At 53.8% G+C, this 19,524-nt stretch overlaps 1 protein-coding gene across 5 annotated transcripts in view; it reads left to right on the top strand.

Moving 5' to 3' along the window:
- The window catches only part of SHROOM2 (shroom family member 2), a 105,543-nt gene extending 89,312 nt beyond the window's left edge, over positions 1-16,231 (top strand). For 2 of the 5 annotated variants that reach the window (XM_039852217.1, XM_039852215.1), the window contains exons 6-12: positions 1,248-1,655; positions 1,692-1,954; positions 2,964-3,408; positions 5,864-6,382; positions 7,460-7,631; positions 12,983-13,255; positions 13,830-16,231. In XM_039852217.1, coding sequence (XP_039708151.1) covers positions 1,248-1,655; positions 1,692-1,954; positions 2,964-3,408; positions 5,864-6,382; positions 7,460-7,631; positions 12,983-13,255; positions 13,830-14,096 — 2,347 coding nt within the window. In that variant the 3' untranslated portion in view covers positions 14,097-16,231. Of the gene's footprint in view, positions 1-1,247; positions 1,667-1,691; positions 1,955-2,963; positions 3,409-5,863; positions 6,383-7,459; positions 7,632-12,982; positions 13,256-13,829 lie in introns of all 5 variants that reach the window. The other 3 variants (XM_039852216.1, XM_039852218.1, XM_039852219.1) reach the window with 3 other exon arrangements.
- The last annotated feature ends 3,293 nt before the right edge of the window (positions 16,232-19,524 follow it).

The following is a 19,524-nucleotide window of genomic DNA, read 5'->3' as shown; positions in this document are numbered from 1 at the left end:
CCTGCCCTCGTTCAGAGCCGCAGTGGGACTCGAGTTCTCCGGCCCTGTGCCAGATGCAGAGGACTTGCAGTTCTGAGGCAGGGTCCGCCTGTCTCTCTACTTGGGGACGTGCAGGGTGGCGAGTGAGGCCTCAGCTGGCTGACAAGGGGGGCCAGGGGAGGGAATTTGGTGGGTTCTATTCTGGAGCGTCCATTGAACCTGGAAGGGGACCATTTTCCTCAGGACATAGCAAGAGGGACACACATGCACAAGGCACTTGACTTGCAGCACATGGCCTGGATAGGGTCGAGACGTTCGTCATGCCTCGGCCAGGTACGTGTCCCGGGAGGCAGGCGCACGCCTGGGCCCCAAGGGGGCGCTGGGTGTCCGGGGAGGGTGTCCTAGGCGGCTCGTTTGTTAAAAGGTTTCATCTTTTACTTACCGGTTCTGAACTTGCTGTGCTTGTTAGAATCTCCTTAACAATTCAGAGCTTGTCCTCCTAATAGGATACAGCTCTTCCCTTGCCTGGGAGAGTCAGAGGCTCGTTTTATTACTCTGTCAGGTCGGGAGAAGCTGTGTGTCGGCAAAGGCATGGCTGGCTGGTTTGTTGCAAGTTTGATAGTTAGCCTGTGACCTTTGGCTGCAGCTCAGGAACATGCATGTGTTCTGCAGGTATATTTATGCGTGTATGTATTTGCATGTAAATATGTATTTATCTATCATGGAAAGACAAATGGATATGGAAAGATCATGAGTTATTGCAGCTTCCAAAAGAAAGTCTGTGTTTTGTTTTTCATTTTAAATGATACACTACCGATTTTAAAGGTTTTAATCAATTTAGTTGCGGCCAATCTTAGAAAGTTCTATCCCTTTGTGTGTGGCGATTTACTGAAATGAGCTGCATAAAAACACTGTGGCAACATGAAATATTTCTGATAGAGCTGCGTATGAGAAGTTTCACACTGTTTTTAAAAATGTCCGTGTAAATTTTGTTTTCTGCCTCACATGGAGTCTGTGTGTAACGTGTGTGTATCTAATACGCATGCACGTCTTTCAATATCTCCCGGCCTGTCGTGTGACATGCCAGGATACAGCCTCATGGACTCAGTACCTTGCATTAGGAATGGTGGGGGGAGGCAGGTATGGAAAAGTATATCTGGATATAATTCCTCACATGGTGTAAGCCTATGAGCAAGATCTGGGTCTAGTCCCGGTTTGGGAAGCTGTTAGCAGGAGCCGTTTGCTCATTTTTGTTTCTTCTCCTCTAGACAAGCACATGCGCAGTGTGCAGAAGACCGCCCAGGAGCGCAGTGGGGCCTGTGGGAGCCGCCCCAGGTCCCTGAGCAGTCGCCCGCTCAGGAAGCTCCAGAGTTGCCCTTGGAGGGCGGCGGCCGAGCCGAGACTCTGCCTCGCGATTACAGATACTCCGAGCACCCCGCGGCCGCAGACCCGCCGCCCGCGCTGGGCGCGGGAGCGCAGGCGCAGAGCAGCCTCCCGGGGCAGGGCGCGTGGGCCGTGAGCACCGTCCCGCTCCCCAAGAGACCCGCCCCGCAGAGGCCCCCGCCGCCCAAGCATTTCCGGGGCCCGGCTGGCGTCCCTCCTGTGAACGCACCTGCTCACTTGGTCACACTTGGGAGCACGCTTGTGGCTGCTCACCTGGGCGCACCTGCGGGCACACCTGCCGCCAGTCTCCTGGGCGCCCCTGCGAGCATACCTGCGTCCAGTCACCTGGGCGCCCCTGCGGGCACACCTGCGGCCAGTCACCTGGGCGCCCCTGCGGGCACACCTGCTGCCAGTCAGCTGGGCGCCCCTGCGGGCACACCTGCGTCCAGTCACCTGGGCGCCCCTGCGGCCACACCTGCGGCCAGTCAGCTGGGCGCACCTGCGGCCACACCTGCGGCCAGTCAGCTGGGCGCCCCTGCGGGCACACCTGCGTCCAGTCACCTGGGCGCCCCTGCGGGCACACCTGCTGCCAGTCAGCTGCCAGAGCACCTGTGTCTAGTCACCTGAAGCCCCTGCGGTACACCTCGTCCAATCGGCTGAAGAGCCCTAAATCACACCCCGGCGTCCCGGTCACCTGGCCCTGAAATCCACCTGCTGCCAGTCAGCGGCTGGGCGCACCTGCGTCCTCGTCGCCTGTAAGCCTGTGTGTGCCGAAATCACGCCTGCGTCCCAATCGGCGCCCGAAGCCCTCGCGAGAATCGCACCTGCTGCTAGCAGCCGGTCAGCTGAAGCCTTGCTGAATAATACACCCTGCGTCTCGCGCAGGCCCCTCGCGAAAATCACCTGTGACCCGGTCACCTGCCAGGCTTCGAACCACACTTGTGGCCGGTCGGCTGAAGAAGCCCTGGCGAGCACACCTGAGGTCGGTCGCGCAAGCCCCTGAAATCACCACCCTAGATCAGTCACCTGGAAAAGCCTCTTGAGAGCACACCTGTTGATCGGCTGAAGCCTCGCGGGAGCACACCTGGGCAGTCAGCTGAAGCCCCTCTTTGGGAACACCTGTGACCCAGTCTGCCTGAAGCCTCTTGAACACACCTGCCGCCAGTCAGCTGAGCATTCTGCAGTCACACCTAAAGTCCAATCACCTGAAGCCCCTCGCGAGCACACCTGCTGACCCAGGGCTGGGCGCCCCTCTTGTACACCCTCGTGATCAGCTGAAGCCCTGCAGCAGTACACCTGCGACCAGTCACCTGGAAGCCCCTCTTGCAGATGCACCTGCTGCCAGTCTGAGCCCCTGCAGACACACCTATGACCAGTCGGCTGGAAACTTCTCTGCTGTTTACCTGCATCCTGTCACCTAAACCCCTCTTGATCTGCCTGCCTGAGCCAGTCTACCTGGAAGCCTCTTGAGGCACACCTCATTGATTTTCAAACACTACGAGCACACCTGGGTCCAAAGTCTTTGCGACGGCCCTGCGAATCACACCTCGACCAGTCACTGCCTGTGAGCATCTCGCGGAAAACACACACTTACTGACCCGGTCAGCTGGGCGCCCCTGCGGGCACACCTGCGGCCAGTCACCTGGGCGCATCTGCGGGCACACCTGCGGCCGGTCAGCTGGGTGCCCCTGCGGGCACACCTGCGGCCGGTCACCTGGCCTCGCCCAGCAAGCCCCTCCCCGCTCCGTCGCCTGCGGCCCTGGAGGTGTGTGTGGACCGCCTGTCCCGCTCCTGCAGCCCGTGCGTCCCGGCGGAGAAGCCGAGCGGTGCCCAGCCCACACACGGCCCGAAGGGCCCCGAGGAGCCGCACAGGCAGCATGTAGACGAGCGCGCAGCCTGTCCTAAGCCGGAAGCCCTGCTCCCTTCCAAGGTCCGGCCCCCGGCCACGTCCGCGATGGAGACTTCTCGCTCCCCTTCTCCTCAGTTCGCCCCCCAGAAGCTGACGGACAAGCCTCCCCTGCTCATCCAGGACGAGAGTTCAACCAGGTACTGCCCTGGGGTGGGGGGTGGCCTTTTCGAGCTCCCCGAGTTTGGTGCCTCTCTCCTCGGGGTGCAGGAGGGGCCCCTTGCTTTCGCTCCAGGCGTTGCCTTTTAAATTGGTCCTGGCAACAACCACGTGGGGGAGAGGCAGCAGCTCGGGTGCGAAAGTGCTTTTCATTTGTAATCAGAATCCAGTTTAAGTCGAGCTGGGTCGAGGGGAGGAGACTGTCCCAGGCAAGCTGGCACGGGCCCCTCAGCCGATCCCACCCAGCGTGGCGGGCTCCACGGAGGAGCAGGGCACGGGCTTGGACGGCGCTCACCACCTGGGTTGGCTTAGGAGCTGGGGGCTGCGTTTTCATTTTTTTCCCACCCAAAGTGACTGTTGCTTTTCCTCACTGTCCTTTCTGTGCGTTTGAGAGGGATCTCAATGAACAGTGACAGGACTTACGGGACGTACTATGGGAGTCTACGAAGCCAAGTTCCATCCAACAGGTGGTTTGGGATAACAAAGGTCATCCTTGAACCTGGGCCGCTTGTTCTACAAGGAACGCCTGGATTTCAGCCAGCGTCCGGGGCAGTCTGCTCCGCATGTGTCCTCTGGGAGCACAGTAGGGCAGATGGTGGCCATGCCGCCTCCGAAAGTGGCAGCCACAGAAGTATCTCATAATGCGCTGGAGGGAGCTGCTTGCTCTCTGAGAGTGCCCATGTGCCACAGAGGTCGCCAGGGCTTGGCACACCCCTTCTCCTCCGTCCCTCCGGGTCCTGCTTTTGTATTAGGCATTGATGAGATCTGGTTGCGGCGAGGGCCGATTCACTGTGTTTTCGCCTTGTTTTGAAGTAAAAGTTCGTGAAACTTTTTTAACGAGGAAGTCTGGACAGTTTTCAAGAAGAGAGACCATTTGTGCTTAGACGTTTTGCTGGAAAATTAGGTCAACCTGGAGGGGCGTGTTTTCCTTGCTCGCTCTTTATTTTTCCCCTTAATACTTCTTCCTCCTCTGGAAATCAAGTTCATCCACGAACAGAGGAAGAAACAGGCTCACTGAAAAGTCCGTCGCTGAGGGTCAGGGCTCGAGAGCGTGGCATGAACGGAGCGGAGAGGGTTCTTGTCTGTTCCTGCATGCGTGAAACGCTGGTATATTCCCCCTGACGAGCAAATCTAAGCGGTATTTTCTGCATAGTTAATTCGCCTCTTAAAATCGCTCACGAAGGAATCGTATCTGAACACCTAGATTAAACACGGGACGGTTTCCGCTGCAGGAGCAGAAAAGACAAAATCGTTTCGATGTAGCCTTCACGCCACAGCCTTAGGAACAGAGAGGAAACTGGAACTGCCTTCACGGCCCAGCAGCCAGAACAGCAGAGCGGCTCCGGTGCTCCATAGAGTTCAGTCAGGTCTGTCACGGTCGCCTCGCAGACCTGCTGTGAAACCCGCTGAGTCAGAAGTGAGCTCGCAGTTTTCTCGTTGTGACCTCGGCTTGTTCGTGCTTCTCTCTCGGCCACCAGCAGATGGCTCTCTTTCTCTGCTGCGTCCTTTAAAAATACTTGAGACAAGTTTTTGTCCTGGGATCCTGGCTGTGGTGCAGTGAGGTGTGGCCGAGGGCCAGAGCTGGCGTTGGTTGTCCGAGATGCAGGCCCATCGGGTTGGCCGGGCTGGTCACTTCCACTTGCTCTGTGTTACCTGTGGGTGCTCCAGGTGCCCCTGCAGCCCCTCGTACCAAGAAACGTTTGTCTGTTTTGTTTTGGTTTTTTTGTTAAAGGAAAAGTGTGTCCTTTAAAATATTTTAAGTGAGCCACTTAAGATAACACAGAAGCAGTGTGTCCCGTGCTGGTGCCAGATGCTTATCACTGGAATGAGGAGCGTGCGGAGGGTGGCTTGCAGTATTGGGGAGCGGCAGGCAGGGGCGGGGGGACCCAGAATACACGGTGTCTGAGGAAGCTTGAGACTGGGACCAGGGGCACGGTGGTGCCCGTGTGCAGTCCAGACACAGCCGCTCCCCATGGAGGGCCTCCCGCCGCCCGGGGAACTGCATGGGCACCCACCTGCTGTGAGAAATACTGACCTCGGCGCCGGTGGTCACGCTGTGAGAAAAGCCTGTCCGTGGCGGGTCCCCCTACAAAAGACCGTTGAGCTGAGAGGCTCATCCGAGTCCTCCCTGTCACCGTCGTGAAAACTCACGAGTGTGGGTACACCCTCGGACTCCTGTGGGTGCATGGCTGACCGCTGGAAAGTGGAAGGTGTCTGGACGCCAACATCCAGGAGATGGAGTTAGGGGTGCCATGGGGTCCCCGCATCCCGGGACATGTGGCCCCAGGGACCCCTTCTAGCAGGGTGGCTGCAGGCGCTTGAGTCAGGGTTTCCGCCTGTAAGGGGAGGCGCGGGTGCCGGCCACATTCTCATCTTGGGTGGGGGTCTGGCCCAAGTGCACTCTGCCTTCTCAGCAGCCAGCTCTTCCCTCTGCAGAATCGAGCGGGTGATCGACAGCAACACCACGGTGAAGATGGTGCCCATCAAGATCGTGCACTCGGAGAGCCAGCCCGAGAAGGAGAGCCGCCAGGGCCTGGCCTGTGCCGCCGAGCTGCCCGCGCTGCCCAGCGGGCTGGAGAGAGACCAGATCAAGACGCTGAGCACGTCGGAGCAGTCATACTCACGCTTCTGCGTGTACAGCCGCCCAGGCGCCGAGCCCCAGCCCCAGCCCCCCGCTGCCCCCGCCGCCAGCGACGGCCGGGCCTCCCCGCCCGCACTCAGCTACGTGAAGGCCCGCGAGAGGACGGCGGAAGATCTGAAGTCGGAGGAGCTGGCCCGGGAGATCGTGGGGAAGGACAAGTCCCTGGCCGATATCCTGGACCCCAGTGTCAAGATCAGGACCACCATGGACCTGATGGAGGGCATCTTCCCCAAGGACGAGCACCTCTTGGAAGAAGCTCAGCAGCGGAGGAAGCTGCTCCCCAAAATCCCGTCGCCCAGAACCACGGAGGAGAAGTGAGTAGACGCTGCCCTCGCTTCGGCACGTGGCGGCACACGGTTTGGCCAGCTCGTCTGGGGCTTCACAGGGCAAGGGGCGCATGCGTTTATGTGTTTTCGTGATGGCTTTGGGGGGGCCGGTTTTCATAAGCCTGCCCCTGGTGCTGAGCACTTTGTGGCTATGAGCGACCGTCCCAAAAGAGGAGCCGAGGCATTTAGAACTCCGTTCCCAGCGGTGACGGCTTCAGGTCCCGGCAAAGACATAAAAATGCTGCATCTCCTGTGCTGTCCTGGCCGAGGCCAGCGTGGTTGACGCGGATGCTGGCAGAGCTGCTTTCTCGCAAGACAGCCCTTCTCTGCCGGCCTTGTCCCCTGCGGGAGGCTGTTAGCGGTATCTGGAGACAGTTTGCGTTGTCACAGCTGGGAGAGGTGCTGTTGGCATCTAGTGGGTGGAGACCAGGGGCCATACCCAGCATCCTACGGGGCACAGGATGCACCCACAGCAGAGAATGATTCCTCCCCAGCTGTCACTGCTGCTGAGGTTGACAAACTGGTCATAGGAGGAGAGAGGCTTAGACTACTGAGCATATGTGTTTATTAAAGAGATGTAGATACGTGTATCTGAGTGGATGAATTCGTTCCGATTGGCTTTGCAAATCGCACTTTTCAGCCTCTCATTCAGTCGTCTGCCCGCAGAGGTGTATGCGGTTCCGTCTTTCCTGTTGCGGGTGTGCCTTGTCTCCGCGAGCGCCCGTTAGTGACGGAGGGCCGGGGCGCCGGTGCAGTGTAGCAGACGAGGATAAGTAGGGTGAGACCAGGAGCAGAGCACGACACGGCCATCTTTAGACAGCCCTGCTTAGCGAAGTTTCCCCCTTTTTAAGAACCACATTCCACAGACTTCAAGCGTATCCATGTGGCAAGGTATTTTTTGCGCGAACCTTGTCACCTACTTTTTCCCCTCCCTTGGCTGTCTCATCCCTCTGACCGCTGTCCTTCTGTGAGCACCCTCCTTTGTCACATCCCAGGTCATCAGGTTGAGGGGGCGCGTCTCTGCGAATGACTGCAGCTAACGAGCGTTCTGGTGTTTTCACCCAGGAAAGACGAGCCGAGTGTGCCGGCAGCTGTGTCCCTGGCCACCAGCTCCACCTACTACAGCACGTCGGCCCCCAAGGCAGAGCTGCTGATTAAGATGAAGGACCTGCAGGAGCAGCAGGAGCCCGAAGAGGATTCGGGGAGTGACTTGGACCACGACCTGTCTGTGAAGAAGGTAGGAACACTGCAGTTCCAGATGGGAACACGCTCGTAGACAGGCGGGGCGGCCCACGTCTCCACCGCCAACGTGGCCGGGGGCATTTGTGTTCATCTTTCATGCAGGACAAGGCCGTTTGGGGCCGTCGGATTTAGCCCTTTGTGGTTAAGTCTTCTGTTCTAAAATCGAGCCTTTTCACCGGGGTCTCTGTGCCACCTGTTTGTGATCTGATCTGGTGTCAAATTACCTAAGTGGGCACTGTTCTCGTTCATTTTAAGTTCAACTGATTTGTCCGCGCTACCGCGATTAACATCCGGGGGACTTAGACGTGTGCCTTTCAGCAGGTCACATGTCTTCTTCGAATATCAGGTTCACATATCTGTAACCAGGTGATCATAAAACTAGCAGTGGATTGTAAAGTGCTTGGTTAACCAAACAGCATCATTGGTTCAACTCTAAGAATTCCCCCAGGTACTCGGGGATCCCGCAGTCGACAAAACCGAATTCAGTCCTTCCTTCCCTGAGGGAGCTTTTGTTCTCACAGGAGGGGTAAGTGGACAGCCAGTGCATAAATAAATGTGTAATGCAGGGTCAGCAAACTACGGCCCATAGGCCAAACCTGGCCCACCACTTGCTTTTGTAAATAAAGTTTTATTGGAACAGAACCGCATTCATTCATTTACATATGGTCTTTGATGGCTTTTGTGCTATAGCGGCAGAGTTGAGTAGCCGCAATAGTTCCTGTGTGGCCTGTAAACTCTAAAATATTTACCATCTGGCCCTTTAAAGAAAAAGTTTGTTAACTGTTAATGTAATATATTAGGTGGTAAGAAAATTAAAACCAGGCAAAGGAATAGAAAGAAATAAAAGGAGTGTGATGACAGAGAGGGCTGCGATAGGTGGCGATTGAGCAGAGTCCGAGCGTGATGTCAAGGGCCAGGGCAGGGGACCAGCAAGTGTAAACACCTGGGGCGCGAGCCTCATGGCATGTTGGGGAAGCAGCAGAGACCAGTGGCCGGAGCTGTGTGATGTCAGAATGTGGTCAGTGGCTACACAGTGGGTGGCAATGTGATCCTTAGGTAGAGACAGAATTATTGCTCTCGGTGCCAATGTCAATAGTTTTATTGACAATAGTTTTAAATCTCCGTGGCATGTCAGCAAGCCAAACCTGTGGCATGCGTGTTTTTCTACAGGAAGTACTTGGCATAAAGGGATGAGGGCATTGCCAGAGGGCGTGGGTGTCAGGGTAGCATGTGCTGTTTATTTCAGGGGCCGTGAGTGCGCCTAAACCGGAGGAGAAAAGGGAACCAGCGTTTCGTGAATATTGTTCATAGGCTTAGCACTTTGGGAAAGGGCTGCCATGGAAATACTGATTTATTTATTTTTTTGACAAGATTTTTGCAAAGGATTATGTTGCAAGTCAGCTTATTATGGTCAGTGGTTAAGAAATGCCACTGTTTGCTTCCAAATATGATAGGCGTGTTTTTGGAAGAAATATTGTGACGCACGCATAATAGAACGTTACTTTTAATTTAGGAAACGATACCTCTTTGGTTTGAGGAATTAGAAAAGAAAATGGAAAAATAAGCTTTAGTCGTGGGAGTTGGAGTGTGTTTTATTCTGGTGCATTCTCTATTTTTTTTTTTTTACATAAAGAATTAAAAATGTTTTCAGGGGTTCATAAAACTAGAAAAAAACGTACGGTTAGGTCAGTTTTAAATCAGTCCACAGCCTCGATGTGGAGACCTGTGTTCTTTGCAGAACACCTTTGTTTTGCCACCGTGTGGCGAGTTTGGGAAGCAGCACGCCTTGTTACACGCCTGCACTGTTGGCACTCGGTCCGTTTGCTTTGGGCTTGAGACGTGTCCCTGAGCTCGCCTCCTGACGACCTTTCCCCTGCCTACCCTCGTGATAAATTCTTGAGGCGACGGACATTTTTAGTTCAGTAAGCATACGTCGGGCAACTTCACCCTAAGCAGCGAACACCATGAACGACAGTTCTCCGTGGTGTCTGTCAGCGGCTCGGTAAGCCTGCCGTCCTTGGCGTGTGGCAGAGGCAGCTCGTCTCTGCAGGCTGCGGCACTGACTCCTCTCCCTCCTCTCCGGTACCCGCACGTTTGCTGGGTCACACGTTACGCAGAGCGTGCCCAGGCAAGAGGAGGAGGTGAGCGCCGTGCAGGTGCACTCGACTGTCCCTCCTTGGTGAAGCGGCCAGACCCCTCACCCCACGTGCACCAGACGTCCCCATGAGACCTCAGCTGTCACCACCCCAGCAACACGGGGTGGTCACAGAGCAGAGTGCCAAATCAGGGGACTGAGGACAGAGATAAGAGGGGGAAGCCCCAGCGGAGGGACGCAGTGAGGGGGTTCGGTGGCCAGCAGGCAGCATGGTACCAGGAAGGCTGGCCCGTGTTTACACCTGGGGCCGCTCAGGCAGGCTCAGCTAGAAAGCACCGCGGCCAGATTCCTCTGCAGAACCAGAGACAGCTGATTGAGTGACGTCCGGAGTCTCTGAGAGTTATGCGTTTTCCTTGGAACCAAGAGCTGAGTGCGAGGTGTAAAGAGCAAAGACCTCATGTCCCCCATGGCCTTGGAACAGAAGGTGGGTGTCTGGGCCTGAGAGGCGAGAGGCTGTCGTGCCTCTGCTGAGACACCCAGCCAGCCTCTTCCTCCGTGAACTCTCTGAGGGCCACGTGCCGCAGAAAATAGGCAGGTGGTGCTGAGAGCCACGGATTTTCATGTCAAAATCTTTGGAAGTCGATATCTGCACTTCGTATAATGGCCCTTTAAGGAAGAAAAGGGAAGTGTTTCTAATAAAAATTGACGCAAGGCATATAAAAGAATCGATAAAAGGGATCTGGGCTCCTCCCAGAATGCCCAGCTTCGAGTGAGCCCACCGGATCGTGTAGGCTCTGAAGGCACACTTTCATGCATTGGCGTGAAATCTTCATCGGTATAATTGCTACAGAGTGATGAATCTGAAAATTCACCAGTAACACTGGCTAAGGGTCCTCATTCCTCCACAGTCACCTAAATTCCTTGAAGTATTCAGATTGGGATCGGTGACAGGCAAGAATTTGTCAGGGGAAAGCACCATCCCCATCATCGATTTGGTGCTTATCCCTCAAGTGGGAAATATCTAAAAATGCGACCGCTTTCTCAGCTGTGGGATTTGGGGTTGATTTAAACAACGTCTCCACGTAGGTAGGTGGACAGATACAGAGATACACAAGCGTGAGTGCACGTACAGACACACACACACATACACTCTCACACACACTCTCACACACACACAGCATCCCAGAAACGTACATACTGAGGGACGAAAATGTCTTGACATCCTAAGCAACTTGAACCCGACCTGGAAAAGCCAGAGGCCGTTCGCAGAGGCCGTGTGGTCTTTCCGAGGAGAAACGCCATGCCGATTCATCAGCAGTGAGGATGGACACCCTTTCAAACTGCTTACCGTTTTAATCCGCTGGATATCCAGACAAACTGGGGAGCCTAAGGCAGATCGAAGCCAGGGAGGAGTTCGCAGTGCCCGGATTACAGCGCGTGCCTTTCACGTTGGTGGACTCTCTGTCATTATCATTTTTCAAGACATAAATGCTAGGCAGAGCTTCCGTTTCTGAGCATCGCCCTGACGCGTGGTCAGCTGAGCTCAGGAATGGGCACTGCTGGGTCCTGCTCCAGGGGTTCAGCCCATTTTACCCGCACCTCGACTTCCCCGCTCAGATTGTCACCGGGATGGGTGGCTTTATAGCCTGCGAAGTCAGGGCAGCCGTTTCTTACCCGGACATCCAGGGTTGCTGCTGACCGCGCGTGTGGGCACTGAATACCAGACACCAGGCTAAGAGCTTTACGTACATGGGGATTTCATTCACTTTCCTGTCACTCCTGGAGGCAGAGGCTGCTACTGAGCGATGGACGCGGTCTTGGAGAGCTCGATGACACTTTGCTGTCCCTCCGGGCATGTGCCTTCTCTCCGCTAAGCTCCACGGACCTCCTCTGGGGTCAGAGTTTGGGAACTGCCCTAGGAGAAGGCATGACAGCACACGTGATTTCCGTGGGGCCACTTGACCTAAAATAGCATTGCCTGTTATAACAGAGGGGGCTTTAAAAATCCTCATTGAACGTGAATATTCACGTTAATTGTTTAATCTTTGTTTTGGCTCGTGTACCTGCGCATGCTTTCCGTTCAGCCCTCTGCCCGTGGGTTAGTCCAGCGATATGTTGGCATCATACAGACATGGATTGAGCAGGTCTGGCACAGCGCTGGTGGCACCAAGCGTTGTCAAAAGGACCGCGTATGACTTTTAACCATTGGCCGTTGTTCATAAGTCATCGTGTCGGGGCTAACAACTCGTTGTATGTGCTGTGGGTGGATTTAACGGCGGAAAGATGTCCGTGATCGTAAGAAAGTGGGTTTACGGAGGGCGAGGCTCGCCCTCTAATTCTGAGCTGTCCCTATAATTTTGCAATGACGGAGACAGAGAATCCGCTGGTTTGTCTGCTGCTCAGATCAGACCGTGCGGTGCCGTTTCATCTCGGTATGGTGGCCCATTTAAAGGTCTGACGCATTTTATTTTCTTATTTGTACTCCTTAAAAATCAAGCATTGAAAGGGCCGACGGGAGCGGGGAGTGAGGACTTAGTGTTTCACGGTCAGAGTTTCAGTCGGGGAAGATGAAAAAGGTGTGGATTTGGATGGCGGTGGCCAAACAGCAGCGTGAATGAGGTCAACGCCACGGAAGGACACAGGTTTTAAAAGCGGGTGAGGTGGTAAATTTTGTGTACTGTGTATTTTACCAGGTTAAAAAAATGAGTTACTTATTTGCACTTTGCCAAGCTGAAATCAGTAGGTTATGCTGAAAGCCTCTTTCAGTTTAACTTCATTGACATCCCTTTATTTAGTTTGTAATGGCGAATCTGTGCGAAGGACACTTTTTAAGCACGGAATTCAGTACTGGACGTGAGTGAGACTCGGTACCTTCTGCACGTGCGGTCTGTAAGTCGGAAACTTCCAAGATGAGGCACCAAGTTTCACACCGGCCCTGAGAAGTTTCGCAAAGATTGAGTTCAAAATGGAGGTTTACTCTGAGTAGCCCAAAGCAGGCTATTCCTGTAAAATCTGATAGGACATTAAGAACACGAGAATAGATTTATTTTGCTTAATTTCTAAATTAAATGCCAGAGATTTAACCAGGGGCCGTTATTCCTACCCCCGGCCTTTTGAGTCCTCCATTGTCTGGCGGTGCAAAGTCAAGTCACACCCGTGTGTGGAGGCCACACGGTAGTTCCGTGGTGGCTGGTGGCCCTGGGCTCGGGGTGACCCTAATGAGTGTTTGCGTGCCGCCCTGTGCCCTGCAGCAGGAGCTCATCGAGAGCATCACCCGCAAGCTGCAGGTGCTCCGGGAAGCCCGCGAGAGCCTGCTGGAGGACATCCAGGCCAACGGCGTGCTTGGGGACGAGGTGGAGGCCATCGCCAAAGACGTCTGCAAGCCCAGTGAGCTCGACAAGTTTCGAATGTTCGTCGGAGACCTGGACAAGGTGGTGAACCTTCTGCTGTCGCTCTCAGGCCGCTTGGCCCGTGTGGAAAACGCCCTCAACGATTTGGACGAGAACGCTTCTCCTGCTGACCGGGTAGATGCACACGCCTTTGACCTGGAAGTCGGGGGCGGGGGGAGGCCCATGGGAAGCTTTCCCTGGGGGTGTCGAATGAACGCCTCGAAGGCTCACACGGCTCATGCAGCGGCCTGTCCAGCTCGTAATGCAAGATGCTGTTGATGCGTGGACGCCCTCTCTCTGGCGACCGAGGGGTAACAGGCTGTGAGTTAGGGCCGTTGTCATCGGACGCCAATGGCAGGATGTTGCTTTAGGCAGCTGGCCCTGGCTAAGCCCTTTGCACGTTTGGAGTCCCCTGATCACTTTGTGCTTGTCATGGCCATTTCTGTTAGCTGCTCAAGGCCGGAGGGAGGAATCGGAGGCCCTTCCGGGGCTGGGGGTGCTGGGACCGGAGCCTGCCGGAGCCCCGAGCTTCGTTCTGTTCACGTTGTGAGAATTTCCTTGCGGATCCCGCCAGATCGCTGGTCCTTAAGTTGCGGGCCGTCAGGGGCCTCCGTGGGACCCGTCCCCGGAGATGCCAGTGTTTTTGAGACGTTGGCGGGGGTCCTTGCTCCAGCCCTGGTCCTCAACGGGCTCCTTTCTCTCTCCACAGCAATCCCTGCTCGAAAAGCAGCGGGTCCTCGTCCAACAGCACGAGGACGCCAAGGAGCTCAAAGAGAACCTGGACCGCCGGGAGCGCGTCGTGTTCAACATCCTGGCCAGCTATCTCAGCGACGAGAGCCTGGCGGACTACGAGCACTTCGTGAAGATGAAGTCGGCCCTCATCATCGAGCAGCGGGAGCTGGAGGACAAAATCCACCTGGGCGAGGAGCAGCTGAAGTGCTTGCTGGACAGCCTGCAGCCCGACAGGGACAAATAGGCGGGTCCTCCCTGGCGGGGGGCGGACGCCGGGCCTTCAGCTCCGTCGTCCAGGACGCCAGCCGAAATCCTCGCCTGTATTTATGTCCTGTGCTGAGCAGCCTCCGCTAGCGAAATGGCGGTTAGAAAAGCAATAACTCGCGTGTTTGTTCAGGTTGATTTATTTAATTTTTCAGGTTCCCTTTTGAACGTTGAGCTGCGTGGCTCAGTGTTAGCCATGTTCCTTTACAAGTGAGCACGCGTGGCCCTGGGCTCTGGTGGACGGCACGTTTCTGCGGTGTAGCCTGTGGGCTCCGGTCCTGCAGCACATGCCAGCGGTCATTTGCAGTGGCGGGTCCACCCCTTCGTCCGGTCCACAGAGGCCGAACCAGCCGCTCGGGAAGTGGCTGAGTGCGTCTCTAAGGTGCCTGAGAGGGGAAAATCCTGGCCCACGTCTGCGCTCCTGGTTCATCGGTCCACTGGTGTTGAGCATTCATTGTCTCTGACCCAGCAGAAACCACGATGATAATTTATTAACGTTTTGGAAAGATGAATAGTTTCCAAGCGGTTAGAAACCAACTGTGACATGAATAATCTATGTGTTAGGTTCCGCTCCTTCTAAAATCGCCACTTAAACTGTGCGCATGCTTTGAAACAAACACACACACACACACACACACATACACACACACACACACAAAGCGAAAAGAGCTTGAGTACGTCTCACCGGACACCACGAGTGAAATGACGCTTTCCCGCACCGTGAAGTTACACACTTAAAAGTGTGTCCAGTAGTGATGTGCTTGCTAGGTATTTGTTTCAGGAGACCAACAGGATAGTTCTTAAATTACTTTTTCCCCCAGAACATTTATTTTGTGCGCCCGTGGTCACTGATGATAACTGGCCACTCTTCTCTTCTTGCCTCTTTGAATCTGTCACTACGCCACGACGGCCATGCTTCGTGTACTGTAAGAACCTTCCTCTGGCTTTTCAGAGGTCCCGTGCACTATACAAGTTTGTCACAGAGTTTACAGATTCTGTGCCCTTTTTATTGGATGGAATTGCCAGATTCTAAAGAGAGCAGCCAAGTCACTTAAGGAAAAAAAAAACAAACCAGTTGTGCTATGAGCTTCTAGTCGACAAGTCACAGACTGGGAGACAACATTTGCAAATCGCACATTTGAAACAAAGGAGTTGTCTCCAGAATATAAAAGAACTCTGAAAAGTCAACTAGGAGAAAACAAACCGCACAATTAAAATGAGGGCAAAAGATTTCACCAAAGAGGATATATGGGTGACAAATAAGCACAGGCAAAAGACGTTCAACTACCAATGGCTTGATTACAACCTAACTTATTTTTACCTAAATCATTGTAGAGCCGGCAACACCCAAAAGGGAAATACCTTCTCAGAAGCGTTCATCCGTATTAAGCTATATCTGACTTGAGAAAAATCTGCCCATGATGTGTTCCCCTCCCTTCCCCCGGTGTAGTCAGTCACTCGCTGTGGAAACTGGTCATTTCGGGAAAGGTGCAGCTGGCCGTCCGCGGACCTTGTCTCTCCCCGTCGGGAGCACAGCCAGAGTCATTTCAGTGTGTTTGCTTTTTAATTTTGACAAAGCTTTTACCTGTGATTCGTGCCCCTCTGATATGATATTGTGATCATTTTAATATGTCTGTAAAATGTGAATGATGGAACTCACTGTGTCTGTAGCCAGCCTTCCGATGTCTTTTCAGGAATTTCTGATCCATAGCAATATGTAGTGCTGTCTCCCTTTCAGCAAAGTACCTGTAATCACAACTGTCCTGTCCAGTCCCCTGTTTGCCTCTTAAATGTCTGGTTAGCGGGGACCCAAAGATTCCAGTGAGTCAGCATTACATACCTTTGTATATAGTTACATTATTGCATATAAAAAGAATCTGGTGCTAATGTTTTCTCCTTGGCATTCTTAGATGGTGGCCGATGCCTCAGCCCTGTCATAGCTCAGCTGTGGAACGGTCTCTAGCGGATTTCCGTCCGGGCTCCTTACTGCCTGTGCCGTGTCTCCTGCAGTTCGCTCACGTGGAAAGCACGTGCAGGTTCTGTGCTCGACACTACTCACCTCTCACCAGATCTACCTGCTTGATTTTAACAAAATAAACAGTGTCTTTGAGTGGATGGAGCCTGTCTTTGATTTACGTAGATGACATCTTTTTAAAGAATCAGAATGGTCCTCAACACGTCCGATTAGCAAACCTTTGCTAAATTGTGGGATTGAATGTGAGAGTGTGTGTGTGTGTGTGTGACTCCATATGCCAGTCTAGCTACGGCCGATCAATTTGCAGTCAGAAGTCAGGGACGTGGGTCATTAGCGCTTGGCCACAATACGGCTGTGCACACGACAGTACGATCTCTGCAGCATCCAGTGGGAAGAGTGTTTCTTTAGCTCGTGAATATGTAGATCTGGCGGGTTCCCTTCCGTGTGCCTCTCATCTTCCTCTTGGGACCAGCGCTCTGGCCTGGGCGTGTCAATGGCAGATACACGCGATAACAAGCCTAGTGACAGAGGTGCTTTTCGCGTCTCTGGTCCTAGCAAAGCTGCGAAGCTCACGTTGCCAAAGCAAGTCCCACAGCTGAACCCAAGGTCAAAGGAGGTGAGATGTGTGTTCTCCTCAGTGGAAGGAACTGTAAAGTCACATGGCGGAGTGTGCATGCAGGGGGGTGTGACGCGTTGGGGCCGTCGGTAGATTCCACTCTGCGTAGCAGTTCCCACGAGGACGGGGCAGCTCTAAGGTATCCGGACCGGAAGCCAAGTTCCTGGAGCAAAGCCACCTCTGTCGCTTACTAGTCGTATGCCTGTGAGATCAACTGAGGTAATACAGGTTCACGTGCTCAGAGCCTGACTAAGTGCCATTTTTAGTGTTTTAATCGCTCTTGACGTGGCCTGGATGAAACGCCTTTTCTGCTTCGGAAGCGGTCTGTCCAAACTCCCCAAGCGACGGTGATTGCTTTCGGTGGCTGGGGTTAGAAATGCTGCTCTTCGGAGCACGTTCGCGACACCGGAAGGTTACGGGATTGAGAGGGAGGGGTTCTTTGAAATGAAAAATCATTCAAAATTAGAACAGCGAATCTTTAGAACAGGAAAACATTCACACACGTTACAGATTTTAAAAAGCGGACAGATAACACGCGTCATTAGTCTTCGCTTTTTTTAGCAGGCGACTTCAGCTTGTCATATTTGAGTTCTGAAATGATCGATGAACACACGGGGCGATTCAAATGAGCTGTCGGTCGCTGCTGTGAGGCAGCAATTCCCGTGCCAAGTTCCGTGACCCGCGGACAGCGACGCGCGGGGGCTTCGTCCCTGAGCACCGGTTTGCTCAGGTGGTGACGTGCGCGGCCGACAGTGTGGTATGTGCTTTGGCGTGGCCATCAGACTGCTTGAGGATGAGCTGAGCTGGGGACACTGAGCCACAGTCGAGGACAGGGGAACCCATCACACACTGGCTCCGTCTGCAGCCCCGTTTGCTGTGCTGCCACGGGACGTCTACCCTACGAGCACAGAAAGGCCGAGTGCTTTCCGCATTTCCCGTGGAAACAAGGAAACCGAAGCATGGTGTGTTTCCTCTCGTACGTGCTGCGTCTTGAATCACAGAGACTCACATCAATGGACCCCACGAAACCAAGCTGTGTTCCCCCCACTCCAGGACCTCTCCACCAGCTCCCAAAAATACATCACACGAACCCAAAGTGAGGGAAATCCTGTAAAAACTGAACAGTTCTCTTGAAAGGTGCCGGGGTGATGGAAGATGATTAACAGGTGAGGTTCAAAAATGAGAAGAGACAGATGTAGCCCGACAGAAGGCACCAGAGCAAGGGCGGTGGCGGGGCGGTCGGGGAGATCTGGACGAGGTGCACAGGTCATGATACATCGTCAGTGTTTATGTTTCCATGCGATTCACTGTCCCGGGATCGCACAAGCCCATTGATCTGGGAAATCTGGGGCAAAGGATGTATGGAGGACTTCGTGCTCTTGGAAATGTGTTTTGTAAGTCCGAAATTATTTCAGAATGAAAAGTTAAAGAATAAAAAAATTTTTTTCCCCCCAACTTTTCACTTCATCCAAAGAGCCGTTTCTTGTATCTTATTACAAGTCCATGCGTTCGCCTGGTACGTGGAAGCGCAATCGTAGTTTTGTTTTTTAGTTTTTGGTTTTTTTTTTTATCAACGGGAGGATCCACCAGAACAGGACTCACCGCCTCGTCTGCGTGGTGTTTGCGTGTGTTTCTGACCCCTGCGCCCGTGAGCCTGTGTACACGGGGTTCTCAGATAATGTCGTTTCGTCAGACCGTTGATGAGGGAAAAAAAACTTGCTGGCCGGGCCTCTGTCTGCTTGGGTGTCCTCGGACCACTCCCCTGTCCTCGCAAATCCCCGAGGTGTGCGGGTGAGGTGAGCTGGCGTGTCCACACTGTCCCAGCCTGAGGTCGGGCGGGCGTGGGTGTGAGTGGTCCTGAGCTGGAAGGGGGTCCTGTCCGGGTGGTTTCCGCCTCGTTCCCTGAGCTGGAAAGAGCAGGTTGGAAAAGGATGATCTTCCTTGGTATTCATTTTTCTTAAATGGATGCATAGCTCACATTTATTCGGAACTCTCACGGTAGAAGCGTTTCGGGTCTTTACTTAGAAGTTTGGTGACGTTTTTTGTGACCAGAAGTGTGTTCTGACAGCACGCAGTGTCTGTCTTCATATAAGACCATGATCTTGAAATTTGATTTTTGTGTACATTTTTATGCAAATAAGCCTTAGGCATGATAGAAAATATACATACATAGGCATGTGTGTATGTGTGTGCGTAAGTATCCGTAGCTAACAATATGTAACTCATATTCGTGTGGCATTTTGTACGCTTTACGAAGAGCCACCCAGCAATAATGACGTAGCCACCCTTAGATCATAGACCTCGGGTGCAATCCAGCCTCCCCGCATCCATCACGGCCATCCTGTGGCCCGTCTTCCCCACTGCCAGCTGCCCGTTTTGGTATGGCAGCTGCTCCCAGCAATATCACCAGCACTGAGTCAGGACAAATGAAGCCTCTCAGGCCCCTGACACACACTGCCCCGTTGCGTCCCCGCGCTGGTCACTTCCCTTCCTGTACCGGTCAGGAGACCAGGCTCTGCAGGGATGCAGTGCTGTGTGACGTGCTACGGTCACACGTCTCCTCTTCCCTATGTTTTCCCTCCCTCCCTCCTTCCTTCCTCCTTCCTTTTTTCTTGCCCTCTGGCTACCCCGCCCCCGCTTTTTTAATTTTTTTAAAGAAACAGGGTTATACTAATTTTTGAAATCTGGTTTTTACTTAGCAACATGGAGAACGGTTTCCTTTCGTCGTTCTTCAACGTATTGTTGGGTTTCTGGGTAATAGGTTTTATTAGAAGGATATGAAACGGTTTAGTGAGCAAATTCTCTAAATGGGGTTTT

The sequence above is a fragment of the Pteropus medius genome, unplaced genomic scaffold, assembly GCF_902729225.1.
Source record: "Pteropus medius unplaced genomic scaffold, Ma_sr-lr_union100, whole genome shotgun sequence".
Taxonomy (NCBI): domain Eukaryota; kingdom Metazoa; phylum Chordata; class Mammalia; order Chiroptera; family Pteropodidae; genus Pteropus; species Pteropus medius.
The sequence above is the reverse complement of the archived record's forward strand: the minus strand, read 5'-3'. Positions and strand labels throughout refer to the sequence as shown.